A 19,895-nucleotide genomic window follows, 5' to 3' on the forward strand; every position below is an offset into this window, starting at 1 on the left:
AAGAACCTCTCACTAGAGGGTCCTGCTACGGCTGGAGTGGGTGGTTGGGGTGGAGAGGGGCTGTGTCTCTGGGCCAGCAGGAAAGTGGTCTCCTTGTGCTGGGGACAGGGGACTCAGCCCTTTTCCACCTTCTTGTCCTGAGTTGCAGAAAAATGAGGCTCTGGATCTTAAGCTCCTATAGGACTCTTGACATCCCCCCCAGTCTCCACCTCTTGGGCTGCCCTTGGCAGTCTAGCGGAAACTGTAACAACAGTGGCAAAGAGCCTGGGCTGTGAGTCTGGGTTCAAACCCCTGCTGCACCACACACTGCCCGTGTCACCTCGGGAAAGTTGCCTCACCTCTCTGAGCATCAGCTTCCCTATCTGTGAAAGAGGAGTGCTGATGTTTGCCTTCTAGGGGCCCAGTGAGGCTTGAGCGTGAGCAGCGGGCACACAGAAGGCTAGAAATTCAGGTTCACTGTGGGACGGTGGGGCTGGCCACCTGGGCAGGCCACTTACCCAGCGGCCCCCTCTGTCTCCAGGTGTTCATCGGCGTAAACTGTCTGAGCACAGACTTTTCCTCACAAAAGGGGGTGAAGGGTGTCCCCCTGAACCTGCAGATTGACACCTATGACTGTGGCTTGGGCACTGAGCGCCTGGTACACCGCGCTGTCTGCCAGATCAAGATCTTCTGTGACAAGGTGGCTGGACTGGGCAGACCCTATACTGGGTCCCGGGGAGGTAGAAGGGCCAAGCCCTGACCCGTGCACCCTCCTAGCCTCTCTGGGTTGTCTGTCTCTCTCTGTTTTTCTGTCCCTTCTCCTCCTTCCTCTCTCCTCCTCCACCCCCACTCCTCCATCTCTCTGTCTCTCTGAGTTTCTTCTTTTCTGTCTTCTGTCTGTCTGCCTCTCTCATGGCCTATACTGACCTCAGGCAAACAGGGCCAGGCCCCACTGGCCAGGCTGGGCCAGGTAAGTGCTGGTACCTTCCCATTTCCTGGTCTTGTTCTGGAAAAAAGAAGGACCAGAAGCCTGGCCCGTATTTAAGATGCAAAGCAGCAGTTGTGAAAGTAGCTAGCCCCTCCCAGGCCCTTGGTGACCCTCTCTCCTTCTCGCCTGCAGGGAGCTGAGAGGAAGATGCGGGATGACGAGCGGAAGCAGTTCCGGAGGAAGGTCAAGTGCCCTGACTCCAGCAACAGTGGTCAGTGGGGATCCAAGGCCTGGGGGGGCTGGGCTGGTGTGAAGGGAAGAAGGAGACTAGAGGTGGGAGGGACCTGAGTGGAGGGACCTCGGGGCACATGGGCTTCCTTCTCCCATCAGGCGTCAAGGGCTGCCTGCTGTCAGGCTTCAGGGGCAATGAGACGACCTACCTTCGGCCAGAGACTGACCTGGAGACGCCACCCGTGCTGTTCATCCCCAGTGTGCACTTCTCCAGCCTGCAGCGCTCTGGAGGGGTGAGGCCAGGGCTGGGGTCTCCGGGAGGAGCCAAGAGAGGGTCCTGGCTCCTGGGTGGGGCCTGCCTTAGCACAGACCAGTGGGGAGCAGCCTGCCACTCAGCCAGTTTCAAGACCTTTATTGAATCACAGGGGTTTAAACATGTATACATGGTCCTATAGCTTCAGTGACCTATTGTATTGAAGAGAAGAATGTTATGAAAAAACAGATTTCGTAACCATTAAAACGTTCATGCTTAGGGCACACAAAGAGGAGGCTTCTGATATCTGACTCCGAATTTGATCGCGGCCCCACGGAATTCTCACAGCAGCACTTGGTGCTCACTGTGTGCCAGGTGCGGCCCTGGATACTTCCCAGGCATCACCATCCTTACCCTTCTCTTCAGCCCTGGGAAGTCAATAATAATGTCTCCCTGGATATGTGGGGTAGAAATGGAGGCACAGAGAAGTTAAGAAACCTCCTGAGATTGCACAGCTAGTAAGTGGCAGAGCTAGGATCTGGACTGAGGCACCTGTTCAGAATCCACACCTTTCCCCACTAGCTGCTCCGCCTCTCAAGCAGCTGGGACTGAGCGCCTGGCAGCCGGGAGTGGGCTAGGTTCCCTGTTACAGCTGTCCTCCAAGAGACTGCACCTACCCCTTTATCGAGGCACGGTCCCACAACAATTCAATGGCAGGGTCAAGACCCCAGAGCCTGTCTCCTAGTGCGCTTCCATACTGGAGGGTCTGAGCACTTCCTTCCTTTAAGGGTACAGCTGTGCACTGTTTCTTCAGGAATATTTACACAAATGGACCTTGGTGTACAAGGCATGTTTAGTGTATTGACTTAGGACAATGAGGTGTAGACAGTGGCGCTGAGAAGAGCGGCCAGTGCTGACAGAGCTTGGCACAGGCGCAGAGCACTGTCTGTGTCCCTCTCTCTGCCACCCTGGGAGCAGCACTGTGGCCCCGCAGCACAGGCGGCTATGTGAACCTGTTCTCTCTTGGCTCTTCACTCTCTCACCAACTAGAGGCCCTCAGTAAGGAGATGACCACTCAGGGTGAAGGCCCCTGTGGCTAGGTTGACAGTCAACCTGTGGGGGTTGAGGGCAGGCCAGTCTCCGCACCTGAACCTGGGAGAGGGGGAGCCCAGGGCAATAGCCCACAGAGAGCCTGAGTTTGAACCCCAACACTGCCTCCTGCCACGCATGCCATCTCGACAGGCTCTCTGCTCTCTCCAGGCCTCGGCTTCTTACCTCACAAGACTGGGTGATGCCTGCCCCAGACTGTACAGTGCCAGGCACACCGTAGGGTCCAAGAAGAGGGCCTCTGGCCAGGCTTAGTGACACACGCCTGTAATCCCAGCTACTTGGGAGGCTGAGGCTGCAGGATTGCTTCAGCCCAGGAGGTAGAGGCTACAGTGAGCTGTGATGGTGGGACTGCACTCCAGCCTGGGGGACTCTTCCCTGCCAAGAAAAAAAAAAAAAAAAAAAAAAGGCCTCTTCCCCTTGCTCCCTTGGCCCTCAGCTCCAACTGCCTAGTTACCGGCTGCAGGACCATCTGCCATTCCCAGCCCTTCTGGGCATGCAGGGGCCCAGGTGGGGCTCAGTGCGACTCTGCTCTGACAACATGGCTTTAGCACCTCCTGTGTGTTCATTGAGTCCCTGACCCCATCCAGCTCGGGCTGGGTGATTCCTTTCCACTCAACATCTCAGGTCACTTCAGGGCACTTGTCTGAGCAGAATGGGCTAGAAAGACATTGTAACAGTATTCTCCCCACCTCCCACCAAAACTATTCCTCCCAGAGAGCCTCCAGCAGCCGGGGCCCCTCTCAATTTCCTGCGTGTGATGGAAAATGTCTTTTTTGCTTCATTGCAGGCCGCCCCCTCGGCAGGACCCAGCAGCTCCAACAGGTATAGACAGCAGCAACCACATGCCTCCCTCCACACCTGTGCCCTCTCCACACCTGTGTCCCCACCACACCTGTGCCCCCTCCACACCTGTGCCCCCGCCACACCTGTGCCCCCTCCACACCTGTGCCCCCACACCTGTGCCCCCTCCACACCTGTGCCCCCACACCTGTGCCCCCTCCACACCTGTGACCCCTCCACACCTGTGAACCCTCCACACCTGTGATCCCTCCACACCTGTGATCCCTTCACACCTGTGCCCCCTCCACACCTGTGCCCTATGTACCATGCCCACTGTACCATGCCCATTGCCCCCAGCCTGCTTTTCTCCCTGTTCCTTGCAAGCTAGGGCATGGGGCCAGAGGAGGAAGCCACCAGCTTCTGTCCCCAGCCCCCAAGCTAGATCCACGCTCCTTTCTCACTGAAACTGCCTGGGTTTTTATGGGTTTGTTTTATGTGAAAAATTGGCGAATCTCTGGCGAGACACCTGCTTGTAAAAAGAGAAAGGAAAAGAGTCTGTGGTGGTGCAGATTCAGAGAGAAGAGGGAAGCTGTGTTAGAGGCTTAGGGGATGAAAACCCTCCATCTCCTTCCCCAACACACACCCACTGGGGGGCCTAGCTGGGGCCGGCACCCCTTGACACTTTGGCCTAGGAAGGGCCTTCATGTCCTTCCCTCTGTCAGCCACAGCCTTAGTGCCCTGAGCAGTCCCTTCACCTCTCTGAGCCTCAGCCTACACATTTGTCAGATGAGGAAAACAGCCTCAAGAGGGTGAGGAGGGCGGTGTGGATATGGAATCTTCGTAAGTGGGAAAGCACTTTATGAAGATCATTTGCTGTTATGATCAGTTTCTTCCCTATGAACAAATGTACTTTTCACATGGTGCTTTCACCCCAAATTATGTCACTTGTCACCTCACAACAGCCTCAGAGTTAGGCAAGCAGGGTTACTGCCCTACTTTATGGATGAGGAAACTGAGGCTCAGAGAAGTGAAGTGCCTTCTAGTCACACAGCTGTTAAAGTCACAGCAGCAGGACTGGAACCCAAGCCCGTCTTACTCCAAAGCCCACAGTCCTTCCACCCCCACTGCCTCACATCTGACCTGACTTCTTTTAAAAAGGAACGATGATGATGACGATGAGTCCACATTTATTGAGGCCCTCCTGTGAGTCACAGTGTACTAAGCGCAGTGAGCATGGTCTCCTGTGGCCTCACACCCCTCTATGAAGTATTGCTATCATTGCTTTCTCATCATCCCATTTTATACATGGGGTCACTGATGGGCTAAGGGACTCGCCCAGGTCACACAGCTAGTGCGTGGCAGGGCTGGGATTCGAACCCAGGCAGTCCAACTCCAGACCTGCTGCTTTACCCCCACTGTCCCTCTGCTTTGCGTCCACCCTTGTGTTTTCTTCCCCATTTCTAGGGCCCCTGGAGGCCCAGCAGGGTCCTTCAGCTTCTAGGGGTCCCCGAGTTCCTCATGAGCTCCCCCACTGCCATCCCCACAGGCTGCCTCTGAAGCGCACCTGCTCACCCTTCGCTGAGGAGTTTGAGCCTCTGCCCTCCAAGCAGGCCAAGGAAGACGACCTTCAGAGAGGTGACCTCCCGCCCTCCTCATTTACTCACCGAGCCCACCCCAGCTCCCACCTCCCTCATGGGCTTTCCTAAAGCCTCCGTGGGGGGGCACGAGGTGCTGCCTTACCCCTTGGAGCTAGGTTTAGGTCAAGACTGGGGGGTGGGGGTAAGGAGGGCACCTCAGGCCGCTTGGAGAGACCACCACAGGACTGGTGGCTTCTGTCTCCTGACCTGGTGTGGATGTGGGTGTCTTGGGCAGCTGGCATAGTCAACAGGCTCGTTACTCTGGGCAAGTTCCCCTCTCCCACTTTTTCTAATGGGGAGTGGGAGAAGGGTGGGGTTTTGATGTCTGGCTTTCTTGCTTTGACCCTCTAAATCTGTGACTTCCTCGGGGTGGGGAACAAGCCCAAACCTCTGGGGGCTGTAGCTGACCATCAGGAAGAAACCAACTGGCAGCTAAGCTCAAAAGCTTCCAGCAGCCATGAATTGAGCTTTGTGTGGCACCTCGTGTTTCCAGACACCGCCATCAATTCCCACAATGACTCTACGCAACAGTGGACAGAGCCTCCATTTTACATACAAATAAAATGAGGCTCCGTGATGTTAAAATCACGTTTGCAAGGTCATCTGGCTGGCAGGTAGTAGAGCAGGGGTTCAGACACCCCCACATCAGCACAGCTTAAGAAGGTGCATGGGAATCTGCAGAGCCGGCCGAAGGGCCTCCCAGCTGGGCACAGACCCTCAGCAGAAGTCAATCTTCAAGTAACGTTTTCAGATTCCCCAGCCCCTGAGATGATCCTGTTCACATTATCTTCCTTGCACTCAAGCTGCCCCTTGCTTTTCAGTTCTGCTGTATGTGCGGAGGGAGACTGAGGAGGTGTTTGACGCGCTCATGTTGAAGACCCCAGACCTGAAGGGGCTCAGGAATGCGGTAAGCTGCCTGTGGACCCTGCCCACCATGGCAGACCCCCTCTAGGCTCCTGTCCCCACAGGAGTTCTGATTTCCCACAGGAGGGAACCTTGGCATGCCGGTGGCCTACCCGTCCCACCCTGTTCAGGGGGCCTGAGGGGCCCTGCCGGTGGGGGTGTGCCTCTGCGATGTTATCTCCCAGCCAGAACCCTGACTCCACCCTGGGAGTCGCACACACCATAAATCCTCCTTAATCTGATGGCTGCTGTCTGACGGGCCAGGGTTTTTTGTTGGCTTTGCAAACCTGTTTCTGTTTTAATGGGAATGGAAGCCAAAAAGGCCAGGCCCCAGAGACTCTCTCTTTTTCTTTCCCAGGGGGCCTCATTCCGCCTGCCTGTGGTTGGCTGGGGGCCACTGGCTGGGGTAGCTGAAGGCAATGTCTGTGCAAGGAGACCCTCCCCAGACCCCCAAACCACCAGAGAGTGGGCAAAACAGCCCAGTCCTGAATAAAACCCATAGCCAGCTTTGTGGCTCCACCAAAAACTCAGCAGACACAGCCTCCACCAGGGTCAGCTGTGGCCGAAGGTGGAACCACTTGGAAAAGCCAGATGGTGTCAAGATTTCAGGCTGGCGGAGTGAAAATGGCATCAAATAGTAACACTAGCTGACCTTTATTGAAGGCCCACTATGTGCCAGACAGTTGGTCAGACATGCCGCCTGTGCTGGCTCATCATGTGCCCTTAACAACCCTGAAAAGCGGGTACTATTCGTATCTCCTCATTTCCCACAAGGACACAGCCTCCGAGAGGTCAGGTGACTTGCCAGGGTTACTCAGCTCCAGGTGACAGAGCCGGGATGCCAGCCCAGGCTCTCCTCACACTACTTGGCTGCTTGTTCTCTTTACGCATTGTCAGCCCTGCTTGGCATCAGCTCCAGGAAGTTGGGCTCACATAAGACCATTAATGTCACCTAAATATAGACTCAGAGGCTTTGGGTTGGACAATACCTTAAAGGGTCAGCTCCCCATCCAGTGCCTGCGCTCCCTCTCTCCAGCAGCACTTCCAAGCTGATGCCCACTTTTGACCTGTGTACTTCCAGGAATGCAGAGTTTACTACCTATTGGGCAGCCCATGGTGTCTTTGTCCAATTTGTCCAATTTATGGTGAGAGAGTTCCTGAGTTCTTCCTTAGATTGACTTGAGATCTTCTTCCTGGTAGCTTTCAGTCACATCATCATTAAAAGAAACAGTCGTCTAAGAACTCTTCTTGCCAGGAGGAATCTCTGTTGGGGTAGAGAATAACTGAGAAGCTGAACCTGAACCTTTTTCTAAAATGCCCAGAGAGGATGACCTCCACCAGAAACCCAGGACCTGAGGTTTCGCACATATCATAGCAGCTTCTAGGCAGCTAGTACTAATCAACACCGACGTCTTACAGAGCTGTTACCTGGGACAGGCACTGGGCTGAGCCCTTTACACAATTATCTCAGTTCGTGTGCAGAACCACACTGTGTGTACTTCCTATTACTATGCCCATTTTACAAGTGAGGAAACTGAGGCTCAGAGAAGTAAGAGTGACCTGTTCAAAGTTCTGCACGTCCAGGTGGTGCAGCTGGGACCAGACTGGATCTGCCTGCCCCAGAGGAAACTTCAGAAGCTCTGGGGAGACAGGCCGATGCTGGCTGTGTGATCTCAAGCTGGTCACTCAACAAGCCTCTGACCCACAGTCTCCTCATGTAGGGAAATAAGTTCCAACATTTTCGGATGTGATGGAGTCAGTTAACCTGGGGTCTAGGCCTTGGGCACGTGGCTTATCCTGTTTGAGCTCCGCATGCTCGCCCACCAGATGGGCTTAATAATTCCGGCCTAAAAGGGGGAGATGTCTGGGGCTTCCCCTGTCACAGCAGGGCAAGAAGCATCCTCATTGCTCTGCTTCTAAAAAAGCAACACAGATCGCTTATTCAGGTCTCAGTACACGCCAGGGGCTGTCTTCAGTATTTAATGTGGATCAATCCACTTGATTCTTCCAGCAAGCCTCTGAGGTGGGCACAGTTCCTGTCTCCACAGGTAGCTTGCACGAGGCCAGCCAGCTGGTACATGGGTGCACCCTCAGCACTAGGACAGTTTCAATGTCTCATGGGCGAGTTCTGGGAAATGGTAGATGCTCTTCAGGATATTTTTCAGCCACTAAAAATGCTGCTTGACAAGTGTTTGTTGTGATATAGGAAGGCTTATACTAGGATGATAAGTAAAAAGATATAAAAAACCATGTGGAACCTGAAAACATTTATACACACAACCGTACACATGACCAAAAGATGGGAAGACACACACCCAGATGTTAATGGTGTCTATCTCTGAGAAACAGGATTATAGATTATTGTAATTTTCTTCTTCATATTTGTCCACAATATGCATATGTTTTACTTTTGTAATCAGGAAGTAAAAAAAGCGATGGCATAAAAAACTTGTATAAATCTAGCGTGGGCAGCAGGCAATGAATCACCTGTCTTTTCCTTCCAGATCTCTGAGAAGTATGGGTTCCCTGAAGAGAACATTTACAAAGTCTACAAGAAATGCAAGCGAGGGTGAGTGCTTAGTTCACCCTCCCCAGCTGGTTGCTCAGTGCTGAGTAATGTTTGTACTTGGCCTTTGTGGAGGGGCTGAGGGGATGTGGAGTTGGGGTGGAGAGCTCCCCAGCCAGGCCAAGGCCACTGGTCACCTCTCCATCTGCAGAGACCAGACATGGGTCACAACTGGGAAGGATGGGAGTGGGAGACAAGTGGAAGGGTCTTTACATATGACCTCCTAGGTGGGGTGGAGGGAGAAGTGGAGGGTCATGTGTCAGAAGACCCAGGTTCAAGGCCACTGGGAAACCAAGCCATTTGATTATAATGATTATAGTGGCCACCATCCACTTGAGCACTCACTATGTGTCAGACACTAGGCTAAGCACACCCTACATGACCCTCACAGCCATACTAAGAGGTAAATACCACAGTCCTCATTTGACAGATAAGGAAACTGAGGCTCAGAGGTAATAAGCAGTGTGCAGGGGCAGGAGAAGTGGATCAAAGGCATGAGGCAGGCAGGCCTAACAGAGTTGCTACTGACAGAGCCATAGGCAGGAAGGGAGTGTCTGGCGATGAGTCTGGAAAAGGAGTTGTGATTGGGAGTCATTTGGAGGGAAGCCAGCCAGGGATGCTCCACAGGCCTCCTCCACCTTTGCTAGACAGACTAGGCCAGGAATAAAGCTGTACCCTCCAGGGGGCAGGCAGTGCCTGGCTGCCTACCATGGGCTCCTGGGGACCATAGTACCTTTGTTGTCTGCTCAGAAGATCCCTTGGGAAAGGGAGGTAGGGTCACATGGTAACTGTCCTCCAGACATCAGTCCCCTGGTCAGAGCCAGTGAGCCTGGCCTCTGCAGCCCTTCCTGAGTAGGTGACTTCACCAGCCTGGCATAGGGCCCCAGACAGTGAGGAATTGTCACTGCTGTTGCCAGCCCAGAAGCCCCAGAACCAGAGCCCTGGGAAATGCACTCCCAGCCCCTCTGCCTACAGCTCCAATCTGATCCTCTTGCTGTGGATAGTTTAACTCCAGCGACATTTGCTAGTAGCCCCTTGGAGGTGCTCAGCCGCTTGCCCCGTGGCTATTGCGAGTGGATCTTCCTTTTTAGAACTTTGCAAAGCGAGGCAGATTTTGTACTCAAGCTGGGTCCCCATCTCATCAGGCCTAGGGGCCTGGCCGCCTTCCTCACAGGCCCAGCCCTGCCTGCCTTCCTCCTCCTTGGTTCCTTCCTAGCTTTCCATAGAAGGCTGAGGGTGGGGGAAGGTGTCCATCCCTGCAGCCCCTGGGAAGGGTTTTTTTGGTTTTAGTTGCATGCATGTCTAGAGTTTTTTGTGTGTCTTTTTTTCCAAGTTTTGGTTTCCAGCTGAGTCTCACATGCTCTGTAGAGTGAAATCCACTTCACAGCAAAGGGCAGGCTCTGCTTTGCCCAGACAAGCCCAGCCCCACTCTCCCTTCAGCGCCAGTGCCCACGGCCCCTGGCTCCAGCCCCACCTGTGGCAGGCCTCTCTTACCAATCCCACTCCAGGCCAGGCTGTGTGATTGCATGGGGGGTGGGAGGGTGGGGTGTGCGTACAAGGATGTTCCCCAGCCCCACTGGCTAAGTTGTCAGAGGCTTCCCCTTAAGCCCCAGCCAGCTATTGAAATCATAATTCTAAAACCTTCCACTTATGGGGCACTTGCTACATGCCAGGCACTGGGCTGTATCACTCCCAAGCATCATCTCATTGACCTTTTGAGCTGCGTATGATTATCTCTGTTTGTACATATGGGGAAACTGAGGTCTGCAGTAGTTACAAGGTCATGAGTTAGGAACTGGCAGAAGCATCCCGGACTTCTAAAGCCTGTACAGACATCCACTCTGTTATCCTGCCTCCTGCTTGTTCCTCTAACCACTAAGCAATGTGCAAATAAAGGATGCAGCCAGGCTGGCCAGCTGATTTGCCCAGCACCATAGCCCAGGGCATCACTCAGCAGCCCTTCAGAGGCACCTCACACACCCCCATGGCCATGAAAACCTCAGCCCCAGGACTGTCTGAAATGGCTGAATGACAGTGTTCCCCAAAATATATCTTAGGAGAGGAGAGGCCAGGCTCATCTTCTGCCTCCCTGCAAGTCCTCATGTGAGAAACAGGAAATTCTGATCAAAGGCCTGGTTTATTTTCATAAAACCCTCCCGAAAGTCCTCTAGACGAAGGTGGATAGAATCAGCTTTACAAGAACCACTAAGTGCTGGAAAGATGAGCAAATACTTTGTTTTTGCTAGCAGCTGGCCAGGGGTTTAATGTGACCCAGGACTGAAGACAACTAGAAGGTGGAAAGTAACAAGAGGCCCACATTTGGTGACAGTGGTTCTGCCTCTCAGGGACCTGTTGTCATTGACTTTTGAGAAGAGGGGTCTGTGGGCCCATCTGGAAGCCCTCTTGTGCAGGTGTGAGCAGGTGTGAGCTTGGCAGGTGTGAGCAGGTTTGAGCTAAGGGCGCTGGGAGGCCCTGCTGGGGAGTGGGAGGGATCCAGCCTTCCAGCTGGTGCACATCAGTTACTTCACAGTGCCTGGCACCTAGAAGCACCCAATCAATGGCAAACAAAACAACCCTGATTTTGACAAAGCACCCACCCCTCTGCCCAGTTCTGATCTCCGCTGGTCTGTTTCCGACCTCCAGTGCCCAAAGAGCCCTCTGTGAAATGAAGGAACTCCAGGCAGGACCCAAGAAAGGGGAGCCTATGATTACACATTGGCAGTCAGCACTCAAACCACTGAGAGCCCAAGCCTGGATCTTCTTCCTGAGAGCGGCAGGGAGAGACAACTGGATGTGGGCCATGCCTTCGGGTCCATGTTGTCTCCATTGCCCTCGGGGGGTCCTCGTGCCTGCCGCTCCTGCACCACTTCAAAGAACTCTCCCATAGCCCTGGATTTTGCCTTCCTTCTATCCACTGCTTCCTAACTTGTATTTATAGGGCTTTATTTCCTTCTAAAAATGATACAGTAGAAAGAGACAAAGGTTCAAATCCCAGCCCTGCCATCTATGAACTGTGTGACCTTAGACAAATAACTTTGTTTCTTTGAACCTCAGCTTCCCCATCTATGAACTGGGGTAATATAAGGATTCATCCTCCCAGTCCCTACTAGATTCAAAACTCCTGGGAGGCAGGAACTAGGTCTAATTCATCTCCATATGGTCTTTGCTTTTGAGCAAGGTCCTGCACATGGAAAGGCCTCAGTGAATATAGGAGATGAATGGGAAGATGAAGCCAGGTGGGCAGGTGGATGGAGGATGGTGGATGGGTGCGGGTGTGGGTAGATGGTGGATGGGTGGGGGTGTGGGTAGATGGTGCACATGGAGGATGGTGGATGGGTGGGTGTGTGGGTAGATGGTGCATGAGTGGGGTAGATGGGCGAGCAGATGCCAGGTGGGTGTGTGTGTGGGTGCGTAGTAGAGGGTGGATGGGGATGTGAATGGGTGGGTGTATGGTAGATGGGGGTGTGTATGGGTGGGTAGATGGTGGATGGGGGTGTGGTTGGGTGGGTGGATGATGGAGGGGGAGTGTGTGTATGTGAATAGATGGTGGATAGTGAAAGTGTGGGTGGATATACGCAACTCCATTACATGCTCAGAAGACAGCAGGGAAGGGGCAAAGAGAAGGTTGATGTGATCAGCTCAAGTCACATCTTGGTGGGTCCTTCATCAAGAGCAGCTCCTAGAGGGCTGCTCTTTGCATAAACAATGGCTCTGACTCCCTGCAGGGGCCCACAGCCATCAAGATTCTGTCTCTCTCAGGTTGACCCAGGTCCTTGCCTGGAGAATATGGGGAGAGAGTGGGCCTAGCCCCTCAAGTCTATCGGACAATCCTCCTGAGATTTCAGCTTCCTGGGAATGGAAATGGGAGGGGCTTGTGTAGCACCTGCCTCTGGCTCAGGCAGGCATGCCTGAGGGACACATCCTAGCCTCCTGTTGAACCCAAACCACTCCTGGACTTGAACTCATACTTCATGTCTGAGTCCTCAATATGGTGACTAAGGGAGCACTGCGTCTCCCCCAGATCTACACACTAGTTGCTTGAGTGTCCATCCTCAGGTGTACCGGGAGAGAGGCAATCCGGCACAGTAGCTGTGAGTGTGGGGGCCAGCAGGCCTGGGTTGAGCTGTGGCTCGGCCACTGGGCATTGTGCAGTAAAGGAGACTGTGACTCCCCCACCTCGCGGGGTTGTTGTGAGGATCAGAGGGAAAGTTTGTGAGGTGCCTAAAATGTGGCAGGTACCCACTGGGTATGACCCATCACTCATCCTGGTCACTCAGAAGGCCTGAAAACAGGGCGCCTGCTGTGTTCCAACCACATCCCCTCTTCCATTCCAGAATCTTAGTCAACATGGACAACAACATCATTCAACATTACAGCAACCATGTTGCCTTCCTGCTGGACATGGGGGAGCTGGACGGCAAAATTCAGATCATCCTTAAGGAGCTGTAAGGCCTCTCAAGCATCCAAACCCTCGCGACCTGCAAGGGGCCAGCAGGGACGTGGCCCCATGCCACACACAACCTCTCCACATGCCTCAGCGCTGTTCCTTGAATGCCTTCCCTGAGGGAAGAGGCCCTTGAGTCACAGACCCACAGACGTCAGGGCCAGGGAGAGACCTGGGGGGTCCCCTGGCCTGAATCCCCATGGCATGCTTGAATCTGCTCCCTGAGCTTCCTGCCAGTGCCTCCCCATACCCCAAAACAATGTCACCATGGTTACCACCTACCCAGAAGACTGTCTGCAGTGGCGCTCCTGCAGGCTGCCCGTTAAGATGGTGGCGGCACACGCTCCCTCCCGCAGCACCACGCCAGCTGGTGCAGCCCCCACTCTGTCTTCCTTCAACTTCAGACAAAGGATGTCTCAACGTTTGGTCAGTTAACTTGAAAACTCTTGATTTTCAGTGCAAATGACTTTTAAAAGACACTAGAGTGGAGTCTCTTTCTCAGACTTCCTCAGCGCAAGATGTAAATAGCACCGACGATTGACTGGAACAAAGTGACTGCTGTGTAAAAGTACTGCCTTGCCACTGACTGTTGTATACATTTCTTATTTACGATTTTATGTTATATATATATATAAATATATTGTATATATATGCAACATTTTATATTTTTCATGGATACGTTTTTATCATTTCAAAAAATGTGTATTTCACATTTCTTGGACTTTTTTTAGCTGTTATTCAGTGATGCATTTTGTATACTCACGTGGTATTTAGTAATAAAAATCTACCTATGTATTATGTCACACTACTTCACATGCTGCACTCGTTCCTTTTGGGAGAGTCTGCTGGGAAGAGAGGGCTACAGTGGTCGGGGCCTCGCTCCTCTTTCTCCTTCGCTCTGGCTCTGTGCTGAGGGCAGGTTGCCCTGGACTTGAAGGATGCCGGGACATGCAGGGCACCGGTGAAGCAGAGGTGCCCCCTCTGGAAGGCAGCAGATTCCTGATGCCCACATGTTTGTGTTTGAATGTTACAGCCTCAGGATCACTGACTCTGCAGAGAAAGTCCTGGGAAGGGTGCAGAATGAGGTTGAAGAGGACCTCACAGCTGGGGCCATCAGGCAGCACCCAAGGCTGGGAGCCACATGACCTGAGTCTTGTGCCAGCTCTGCCCTTACTTTCTAGACCAAGCCACTTTCCCTGGAGCCAGCTCCTACAGCTCACAGAAGCAATTGCAGGCATCTCTTCCCAACTCTGAAGGAGTGTGGTTATGTTGGCACATTGAAATCAGCCACGGCGACAGTCAGAAATTGACTTTTCCTTAGAGAACAAATCACAGATTCAGGCTTGCTTTCTTTTCATTTATCTTTTTTTTTTTCTTGAGATAGAGCCTCGCTTTGTCACCCAGGCTGGAGTGCAGTGGCATGATCTTGGCTCACTGCAACCTCTGCCTCCCAGGTTCAAGTGATTCTCCTGCCTCAGCCTCCTGAGTAGCTGGGACTACAGGTGCCCGACACCACGCTTGGCTAATTTTTGTATTTTTAGTAGAGACGGGGTTTCACCATATTGGCCAGGCTAGTCTCGAACTCCTGACCTTGTGATCCGCCTGCCTTGGCCTCCCAAAGTGCTGGGATTACAGGCGTGAGCCACTGTGCCTGGCCAGTTTTTGTCTCTTTTAGTTCAGTTCCTCCATTGCCTCATTTATCTTTTTTTTTTTTTTTTGAGATGGAGTCTCGCTCTGTCGCCCAGGCTGGAGTGCAGTGGCACGATCTCAACTCGCTGCAAGCTCCACCTCCTGGGTTCACGCCATTCTGCCTCAGCCTCCCGAGTAGCTGGGATTACAGGCACCCACCACCACACCCGGCTAATTTTTTGTATTTTTAGTAGAGACGGGATTTCACCGTGTTAGCCAGGATGGTCTCGATCTCTGGACCTTGTGATCCACCCGCCTCGGCCTCCCAAAGTGCTGGGATTACAGGCGTGAGCCACCATGCCCGGCCTCATTTATCTTTTTTAAGCTGCCAAGTTGAAGTGGGTCTTTCTTCCTTTGGGAGAGCAGACTTACCAGCCACTGTTACCTGTAGCCCTCAGTTTCTTTGGCTATAAAGTGCAGGACATGATCTCCCTTGGTTGTTTGTAATTATCATCTTCAGAGCCTCAGGACTCACTGGTAGGTCTCCAAGGCCACTACAATGCGAGGAAGGGGCTGCAGCAGGCCCTGCGTATCACCCCTAACTCCACCACCGCAGCTCTGCTTCTCTCCACTTAAATATTTGGGTTTCTTGTAAACATCTGTCTGAGTAAAACTTTTTTTAAAAAAGTGTGAAAAGCATGATCCCTCTAAGAACCTCCCAGCGCTGACAGAGTCTGTGGTCCTAATTCCCAAGCCCCTACCTACAGTCAAGGCTATGGGCAGGTGAGTCTCTAGCCTAAGGCACAAAAATTAAGGGGTGCCCAAAAGCTCAATAAGCAAGATAAATAAGTTTAATGCAATATTTTTAAAATTAAGGCCAAAAAAAAAATCCATGGTGAACAAAACATCACAGTTTTAAAGACAGGATTCGTATCGCTGATGTTTCCTTTTGCCTGGGGTTCCTACATTAGGCTTGCCTGCCCCTGTGGGAGGGACCCAGTGGGGCACCCGGAGTTGCTCTGCCCAGGCCAGGCCTCACTGTGGCTGCGACGTACCCTTGATGTCAGAATAAGGTGATGCGTGAAGGTTAAATGACAGAGGAGCGTGGAACCACAGTCATGCTGTAGATGCTCCAGGTGCTCTGCGTGTATAAATTTCCCACCTCCTGAACTGCCTACCCAGCTCCCCTCCCAGAGCCAGTTAGGAAGCTGGAAGGTGGCGCTTCTCAACCTTCACCTATCATTGGAATCACCTGGGTGGCTCCTGTTCCCCCCCCCCCCAACCCGCCACTGCCCAGACCCCACCCTGGAGGAGTTAAATCAGCATTTGTGGGTGGGCCCCAAGCCTCAGTATTTTTTAAAGTCCCCAGGTAATTACAGTGTGCAGTCAAGGCTGAGAACCACTTCTCTCGAGAGGCCACAGTTGTACAGGTCTTGGAGGCTTTGTAACCTCTCAGTATCTGATGGGGTTAATGTACTGAGAGACTTACAGCGTCAGTCAAAGCCCAGTCAAAGTCCGCTGGGAGATCAGGAAAGGAGCCTGGCAGCTCCCCACCCACCGCGCATCTGTGCAGCCTCCACCAAAACCACCAGGGCACATTTCTTTTTCCCTCCACATAGAGACAAAGGCTATCAGGCCTGGACAGGCCATGTGGACTCCACGGAAGGGCCCGTAAGCCTGGAGAAAATTCAGTCCTGCCGGCAGAGAAAGTCAGGGAAAAGCGCAGCCCCCGGGCCTGGACACTGCCATTCTAAGATGATCTCCCACTCCAAAGAGAAAAAGGTCTAAAAGGAGTAAAGAGAGGCCTTTCCAAACAGGTGGTCACTTTAGAAAGGAAGCTGTGGACTGGTGGAAAAAGCATCAGCTGCCTGCAGGTAGCTTTCACCCAGTAGACATACCGTGAGTGAGTGAGTGAGGCCAGAAAGGGACGGATGAGAAAGGCAGGAGTGAGGGAATGAATGAATGAAGGAATGAAACAGGGAAGGGTGGGGCTTCCAGGCTTGGCCACCTTCAGGGTGGACTGCTCCTCCTTAAAGTCTGCGCTTCAGGAGTCCCTTCAGTCTGAGGCAGGGAGTCATGCCGGAAGCCAGCCTGGATGGATGGGTGCGTGGGGAAGCAGCCAGGGGGCTCTGTCCACTCCTCCCTTCTGCTCAGGAAGCCACTGGAGTCGGTGGGGCAGGGGTGCAGTCTCCAAGGAGCAATGTCTCCAGCTCAAGACAAAGGCAATGGCAGCAGTCCGGCTAGCATGCCAGGCCAGAGTGGTAGGGTCACCCCCCAAGCTGTCAGCTGCCACACACATGATCGGTCTCCTCCTGAGGAATGTCCTGGGGACGCTGGGCGGGGTGGGCTGGTGGATGGAGTTCTCCTCGACCTTGTGTGATGTGCCTACAGCACTGGGATCCATTTCTTGTCCTCGTTGTAGAGGAAAGACTGCTTTCCTGGGAGCTCTGGCTTGTACGTGGCTGTGAGGGGACAGAGAGGCGGAGGCATTAAGAGAGAAAAGGCCCATTGCTGCAGTCTCTGGCATTCTACCTCAGAGCTGGGAAGGCCTGGGGACCCCTGTGCCAGCCCCTGTATCTTACACGTGGGGAGACAGAGAGGAAGGAACTGGCCCGAGGTTATGTGGCTCTTAACCGGCCCAGGGGAAGTCAAACTCTGGCTTCCTGCCTTCTTTAATTCTTTTCAACTTCTTTAACAGAACAAAATTTACAAAACTATTTTCTACGAAATTTGAAAAGAAATTGAGTAAGGCAATATTCTTAAAGAAGCAAGGTGTTAGCTTCATAGGGTCTTGTTTTGATTTAGTTCAGGGGTTTCCATAAAAGCAGAAGCCATGACAATTGCGGACATGGTTCTCTAGGAGATGAGCAGGGCTTGGGAACTGTAGCCCCAGGTGACCAGAAACTCATGTTGATACTGACTTGGTTAATGAGGGTCCCGTGCGCAGCCTCTCTGTTCCTATACTTGGGAAGCCGCTCAGGGAAGCCCATGGTAGTCCAGTATACCTGAGTTTACTGGAAGCTGAGCAGGCAGATGCCGGCACATGCACGTGCCCATGAAACCCCTCGCAGAAGCCCACCTTGGCATGGGTGATCAGAGTGGCAGGAGCTGCCTGTCTCTGTGTGCCAGGTGCCTAGCACCACATACGGCATGGAAAAGTCATTCGGGCAATGCTTCCAGAAGATGTGGTAGAGCAGGGTCAAAGCAGGATCCCTGCCCGTGCCCTGCCCTCTCTGGAGCTCAACCCTTGTATGGAGCATTTGCATGTTTGCAATGCTGAGTTCTCCTCGACTGACCAGATGAGCCCCAGATCAAACCTCTACAGCCTTGCTGGTGTGATTATCACCACATTTGCAAGGCCAAAGCTAGGAGAATGACTTTCTCCCAGCCCAGTCTGCCTTATGTTAGTCTCACCTGTGAGTATGGAGCTGAAGGAGTCTCCCCACCTGACTGCAGCCTCTGGGGGCAAACCTGGGGCCCAGGTCATCTTGGCTCCCTAGCACGGGAGCATCGTCAACACTCACGGAAACGCTGAGCGTAACCAAGCTGGCGGCCATCACAGCTCTGCCTTCGTCCTCCCATGCCACCTGCCACACATGTCAGTCCCCAATGCCACCAGCTTTGGCCATGGTCAGGGTGTGGTAATAGTGAAAGTGCTCTATAGAAGCTACAAATAGGTCAGGAAGTACAGAGGCCACCCACTGGATCCTGAGTCCCTCACGATATTAGCTCCCAGGTAGATCCCAGATGTAACAGGGGATCCCTACTTATGCTTGCCTGTAAAAAGGGCGTGGAGCTAGAAGCCTCAAAAGAGCTGCTCCGTTGGACAGTCCCTGGTTAATTTCATGAACAAACAAGGCATAAATGGGGAACACCTGGCACCGCCCGCCATGAACTCGCTGCGGACCTGTGGCCCACCTGCTCTCGAGGGTTTCCTCAGCTGTAAAATAACCTGGCCACACTACTAGACCAGTAGCTTAAATATTTTTTTTTTTTTTTTTTTTTTTGAGATGGAGTCTCGCTCTGTCTCCCAGGCTGGAGTGCAGTGGTGCAATCTCGGCTCACTGCAAGCTCCGCCTCCTGGGTTCACGCCATTCTCCTGCCTCAGCCTCTCCGAGCAGCTGGGACTACAGGCGCCCGCCACCACGCCCGGCTAATTTTTTTTTGTATTTTTAGTAGAGACGGGGTTTCACCGTGGTCTCGATCTCCTGACCTCGTGATCCACCTGCCTCGGCCTCCCAAAGTGCTGGGATTACAAGCGTGAGCCACCGCGCCCGGCCTAAATATTTTTAAGAAAAAGAACTTTTCTGGCTGGGCACAGTGGCTCACACCTGTAATCCCAGCACTCTGGGAGGCCAAGATGGGCAGATCAGTTGAGGTCAGGAGTTCGAGACCAGCCTAGCCAACATAGCGAACCCCTGTCTCTGCTAAAAATACAAAAAGTAGCTGGGTGTGGTGGCATGTGCCTGTAATTCCAGCTACTCGGGAGGCTGAGGCATGGGAATTGCTTGAACCTGGGAGGCGGAAGTTGTGAGCCAAGATTGCACTACTGCACTCCAGCCTGGGCAACAGAGCAAGACTCCGTCTCAAAAAAATAAAAGTAAAAAAAATTAATAATAATAAAGAAAAAGAACTTTTCTGACACTCTGACAAAAGCTATGGCCCCCTTTCCCAGAAAATAATGTCTATATCTGCCAAATCTTCAGCCAACTGCAGAGTCCCAGACCCCTTCAAGACTCTCTTTGAGTCTTTTAGATGTTCATGGTCCTCAGTATGAATCCCTGGCCTGGACCATCTCTAAGAGCCCTTTCACCTTAAAAAACAAAACATTTTTGTACTGTGAAAATGTGAACTGATAATGCTTCCAAATCTACCCTCATCCCTGTAACCTATTTGGGAAACTACCTATACATCAATGGCATTTGATGACCCAAGAATGACAAACAATTCCAGAAGATTTGGTTTTTACAATCATTTAAAACAATCCTCTGACCTGGGCCAGGCAGGCCTGGCTGAGGCGGCGCCGCTGTCCACCGGCTGGTATTGGACACGAATGATGCGCTAGAGATGAAATGCTTGCGGGGGCCTAAGTAGTCCACGATCTCATACTGACCAGGACCTGGGAGAGGCGGCTTCGGAGGCAGAGGTGAAGGCTGAGCAGAGAAGTTCAGGATGGGGTTTTTCCTTTGGGAAAGATAAAACGGGAAGATGTCACTAAGGCAGTCTAGTGGGGAAGGCACAGTTTCTAGACACAGCCAAGGCCTGCACAGCACCAAGCTGTCTGGAAGAGGACTGGTCATGGCACCTAGACAGAGCCCTAGGTCCACTGGCAGTGAGCTGGGGACCCCTGGATCTGTTTCCTCATCTGCACATGGCAATCATGATAGTACCTACTTTGAGGTCAGGGTTGTCAGGATAAATGAGATGATGCACCT

General features: G+C 52.8%; 2 protein-coding genes across 3 annotated transcripts in view; one reads left to right on the forward strand and one right to left on the reverse strand.

Moving 5' to 3' along the window:
* Positions 1-13,412, forward strand: part of GRHL3 (grainyhead like transcription factor 3) — a 33,214-nt gene extending 19,802 nt beyond the window's left edge. Inside the window, exons 9-16 of the mRNA XM_032759313.2 lie at positions 521-679; positions 1,100-1,178; positions 1,298-1,431; positions 3,289-3,323; positions 4,828-4,916; positions 5,740-5,825; positions 8,326-8,390; positions 12,722-13,412. Coding sequence (XP_032615204.1) covers positions 521-679; positions 1,100-1,178; positions 1,298-1,431; positions 3,289-3,323; positions 4,828-4,916; positions 5,740-5,825; positions 8,326-8,390; positions 12,722-12,836 — 762 coding nt within the window. The 3' untranslated portion in view covers positions 12,837-13,412. The remainder of the gene's footprint in view (positions 1-520; positions 680-1,099; positions 1,179-1,297; positions 1,432-3,288; positions 3,324-4,827; positions 4,917-5,739; positions 5,826-8,325; positions 8,391-12,721) is intronic.
* Positions 13,413-15,289: 1,877 nt separating this feature from the next.
* STPG1 (sperm tail PG-rich repeat containing 1) overlaps positions 15,290-19,895 on the reverse strand; it is a 57,992-nt gene continuing 53,386 nt past the window's right edge. The window contains exons 8-9 of one of the 2 annotated variants that reach the window (XM_032759319.2): positions 19,454-19,644; positions 15,290-16,922 (exon numbers count right to left, since the gene is read on the reverse strand). In XM_032759319.2, the coding sequence (XP_032615210.1) occupies positions 16,846-16,922; positions 19,454-19,644 (268 nt within the window). In that variant the 3' untranslated portion in view covers positions 15,290-16,845. The remainder of the gene's footprint in view (positions 16,923-19,453; positions 19,645-19,895) is intronic. The other variant, XM_058443849.1, reaches the window with a different exon arrangement.

Source organism: Hylobates moloch, unplaced genomic scaffold (assembly GCF_009828535.3).
Source record: "Hylobates moloch isolate HMO894 unplaced genomic scaffold, HMol_V3 SCAFFOLD_9, whole genome shotgun sequence".
In the NCBI taxonomy this organism is placed as follows: domain Eukaryota; kingdom Metazoa; phylum Chordata; class Mammalia; order Primates; family Hylobatidae; genus Hylobates; species Hylobates moloch.